Here is a 4,375-nt window from a genome sequence, read left to right as displayed (position 1 = left end):
GCGTTATGTCATTACTACATTGGGTGGGAGATGTGAATGCATCTCTAATAAGTTCGACAACAAACATTATCCCATCGCGATCCAATCTGTAGCGTTTAATGAACTCACGATTGTTCAGTGTTTGGAGAATATTTCTTCTTTCCGCCATTTTGTCCTTTGCTATAGAAACTTTTAAACCTCTTAAAAGTCCTCCTCTCTACTCTCAACAATTTTTATCTTAGGAGCTGTTTTTAGGGCTAAGATGTTTTGTGAATCATTTTTATCTTTACTAAGATTTAGTCCTAAATTTAAGGGGAAATTCTAAGAAAACATCATAATTCTAAGAATTTCCTTAGAATTTCGTCACTAGGAGCAACTTTTAGGCTCAGGAAGCTTTGTGAATACGGGCACTGATGAATAATCTTGTAGAACTCTGTATACCTCTGATGAATAATCTTGTAGAACTCTGTATACCTCTGATGAATAATCTTGTAGAACTCTATATACTTCTGATGAATAATCTTGTAGAACTCTGTATACCTCTGATGAATAATCTTGTAGAACTCTGTATATTTCTGACGAATAATCCACTAAAACTCTATATACTTCTGATGAATAATCTTGTAGAACTCTATATACTTCTGACGAATAATCCACTAAAACTCTATATACTTCTGATGAATAATCTTGTAGAACTCTATATACTTCTGACGAATAATCCACTAAAACTCTGTATACTTCTGATGAATAATCTTGTAGAACTCTATATACTTCTGACGAATAATCCACTAAAACTCTATATACTTCTGATGAATAATCTTGTAGAACTCTATATACTTCTGATGAATAATCTTGTAGAACTCTGTATACTTCTGATGAATAATCTTGTAGAACTCTGTATACTTCTGATGAATAATCTTGTAGAACTCTATATACTTCTGATGAATAATCTTGTAGAACTCTGTATACTTCAGATGAATAATCTTGTAGAAATCTGTATACTTCAGATGAATAATCTTGTAGAAATCTGTATACTTCTGATGAATAATCTTGTAGAACTCTGTATACTTCAGATGAATAATCCACTTTAACTCCGTATAGGTCTGATTAATAATCCAGTATAATTCAATATAGTCCTGATTCATATTCCAGTGTAATTATGACTACGTTTGTAAAATTCTATAATTTTGTATAAATTGATTTCCATAATCAGGATTAGGACAGCTGTGCAGCAGCTATTTTGCAATTTTTTGAAACCTCTAAACTGTGACTATGTGTTTACTAAAAGCTTAATATACTGTTAAGAAATGAGTGGTACAAATGAAGTATTGAAATCAAACGGTGGTTTATAAATATTTAAGCAGTATATGAATATTTCTGTAATATACTTAGCTGTTTTTTTAAATAAATAACTAAATAATAGTAATAATTTAGTAATTTAGTAATAATTAATAATAATAGTGTTACCTGCCAATTTTACTATGAAATATATCAAGATAAGTAAAGATAGTACAGTGTGTTGTCTTTATTCTTTTAACAAATAGAGAATTAGCACTTACATAATGTCTCTGGCAAAATGCAAAAAAGAACCTTATTTTGAAAGAGTGAAAGAGATTTTGTTTATAAAGCACATTTAATACAACAAAAGCTGACCAAAGTGCTGTGCATACACAAAATAAAATGATATAGAATAAAATATTAAGAGTACGTTTGAAAAAAAAGAGAAAAGAAAACCCACCAAATAAAACACAGATAGAACAGACAAACACAGATTAAAAAGCCACCTTATAAAAGTGTGTTTTGTGTCTTGATTTAAAAACTGTAACAAAGGCTTACTATTAACTGCTTGCTAATATTTTTCTCATTTATTGCCATGAGATTGAGTTCACATACACACATTTCTGAAGTTTGTCTGCTTTGTTAAAATCTTTTAACTGTTAAAGCTAGTTTGAAGTATTACTGGCTTTGCTACATTAAAGTTCATGAACTTTGAACATTAGAATATTTCCTTAAATAAACTCTACATTTAAATATAAATATTAGTCATATATACAGTGTGTCAAAATATACACAGTTGGTAGAATTATGTAAATACAGTATTATTTAATTATATTTGCTTTATCTATGTTAAGTAAAGACTGACCATAAATTGCTTTGTACCGTAAAAAAGCTTCTAAGCATTTTATAGCAATGTCATCCACTCCTGGGTCAAATTTGTTAGCAAAGAGATGTTTCTGCTTCAAAATCCAGTTCAGGTCCCCTGCTCCATAAACACACACTGCATGCCTATATGACCCAGTGCATGGTGGATATGGTGCTCCATCCTTCATGTTTCCTTCATGGTAAATCCACTTGACCAACCTCGCAATTGCCACCATGTCCGACTCATCATATTTTTCATTGTGTGGGTTGGAGCCAGGCACTGAATGCATCCTCTGTAGTGTTGCCCACATGTGCTCATCTGGGCTGTACGTGTCCTTCTCCCATTCCATGAAGTTCTGGATTTCCGGACTCTCAAAGATATGTTCTACAAACTCTCTAGTAACAACAAAGTATGCATTCCCAGAGAACATAGGGATGTCAATGGGTGGCGGTGTCTTCCTAATGCCTGTCCGAGTCACAGTGGTTGTGACGTTATGATGGTACTCCCAGCGGGCTTTTTTGTGTGAGCTTGTGACTTCTGACTCCATACTGTTCTTTCCATTGAGATTTTTCAGAGAACGAACAAGCTCTGCATTGGTTTTTAAGGGAAAATCTGCCCCACATGTGTTGAGCAGATACCTCCACCTGACAGGAGACTTGAGAAGGTCCTCCATGCAGTTGATGTCTGCTTGAACTCGTGACCAGGAGGCATAGATGACACCCTCTAACTTACTGGCCACAAACACATTGGGCAAACAAGACACAATAGCCCGTACCGCCTCAAAAAAGATCTTAGGTGACTTCTTGTCCACATGAACACAGTAGACATTCTGAGGAGTGTAAATAGCACGCAGGAGCCTCTCAAACATCTCAATCTTCTCATGGATAACTATGGAGTAAGCAATTGGGAAGTCTCTTTCCTCCTTGCTCAGAGGAACTGTTAGAAACCCTCTATCTCTGACAAAAAATTGGCAGTCCTTTGTGGCATTTATGTAGAAGGACTCAGAAAAAAGAGAAGTTTTTACCCGCTGAGAAAGGAGTTTGCTGAAGTATTTGCTCTCAACTCCATTCATGTCTCCTTGGATAATGGCTGAACAAGCTTGCAGTTCTCCAACATCATGCTTTATCAGGTGTTCCATGTCCACCCGCTCGCTCTGTAAGCAGCCTTTTCTTGTAGAGTTCATTACAAGGTAAATAAGTGAAAAGCTAAGAAAAAATAAAGAGATATATCTCAAAAACAGTTTTTTCTTAAAAGCCATTTCTTAGGTGAAATTGCTGCATGTATCAGAAGTCAAACTCAGCTCAGGAAACCAGCAAATGCCACTCATAAAAGTGAGTGTGACCGCAGAAAAAGGCAGTACTGAAATAGAGGAAGTGTCTTAATAACTGACGATTGGCCAGACACAGAGCACAAGGGGAGGACTTGATGGAATTACAAAGTTGATGCACAAACAGCATAGGTGTGGCTTTTCTAGAATTGAAACTATGTTTGCACAGGGAAAAGGCTGGTTGGTCAGTAAACACTGAACAAATTATGAATCTTATCTAAATAAATGTAAAAAAAAAAAAAATCTGTAGAAACACATTTAAAGTTTAAAGTAACTGATATTTGATGTGACCAAGTTTATATATATATATATATATATATATATATATATATATATATATACACTAGAATAATAAATTATATTTTACAATAATGTCATTGTTTCAGAAAAATTTACCAAGACTGACTTTTTTCCAAGTTTATTTACAAAATGTTGATTGATGTTACTAGCTAGCAAAATCATAAAATAACAATAAACCAGATCTGTCAGATTCTCTCTTCTTGTTCATTTCTGTTGCTCTGCTCTCTCTCCCCTTTCCTATCCCTCTCTTGTTCATTCTTCCTTCCCCAGCCCTAATCACAGACTTCATTGCTCATTATTATGAGCCATGACAATGTATTATTATTCTGTATTATTATTCTAATTTTAAGCCTCAGAGGCATCCTACAGTAACTATAACTTAAATAGGCTTTAGGAGATTTTGGGGTTTTTCTGTCAAACATAAAGGTCACCAGACAAAAAGCCAAGCAGTAGAATAATCCCAATCAGCGATAAGTAATGAATGACATTAAATGGCCTACTTTTGTCAATCCTGACAAATACGAGTGTATGCTAGGTTTTCATGTGATTTCTTTATCAGAAGCCAGGCCTACATAGTCCTTAGGACTGTACTACAGAAATGTCACAAAAATTAATACCTTTAACAC

General features: G+C 34.2%; 1 protein-coding gene across 1 annotated transcript; it reads right to left on the bottom strand.

Moving 5' to 3' along the window:
* Window positions 1–1,489: 1,489 nt before the first annotated feature.
* Window positions 1,490–3,639, bottom strand: gcnt3 (glucosaminyl (N-acetyl) transferase 3, mucin type). The gene has a single exon (XM_026919261.3). The coding sequence runs from the start codon at window positions 3,378–3,380 to the stop codon at window positions 2,079–2,081; it is 1,302 nt and encodes a 433-aa protein (XP_026775062.1). The 5' UTR covers window positions 3,381–3,639; the 3' UTR covers window positions 1,490–2,078.
* Window positions 3,640–4,375: the final 736 nt, after the last annotated feature.

Source organism: Pangasianodon hypophthalmus, chromosome 9 (genome assembly GCF_027358585.1).
Source record: "Pangasianodon hypophthalmus isolate fPanHyp1 chromosome 9, fPanHyp1.pri, whole genome shotgun sequence".
Lineage (NCBI taxonomy): Eukaryota > Metazoa > Chordata > Actinopteri > Siluriformes > Pangasiidae > Pangasianodon > Pangasianodon hypophthalmus.
The sequence above is the reverse complement of the archived record's forward strand: the minus strand, read 5'-3'. Positions and strand labels throughout refer to the sequence as shown.

Coding starts and splice junctions, on each gene's coding strand:
- gcnt3 (XM_026919261.3), bottom strand. CDS start 3,380: ATGGCTTTTAAGAAAAAACTGTTTTTGAGATATATCTCTTTATTTTTT.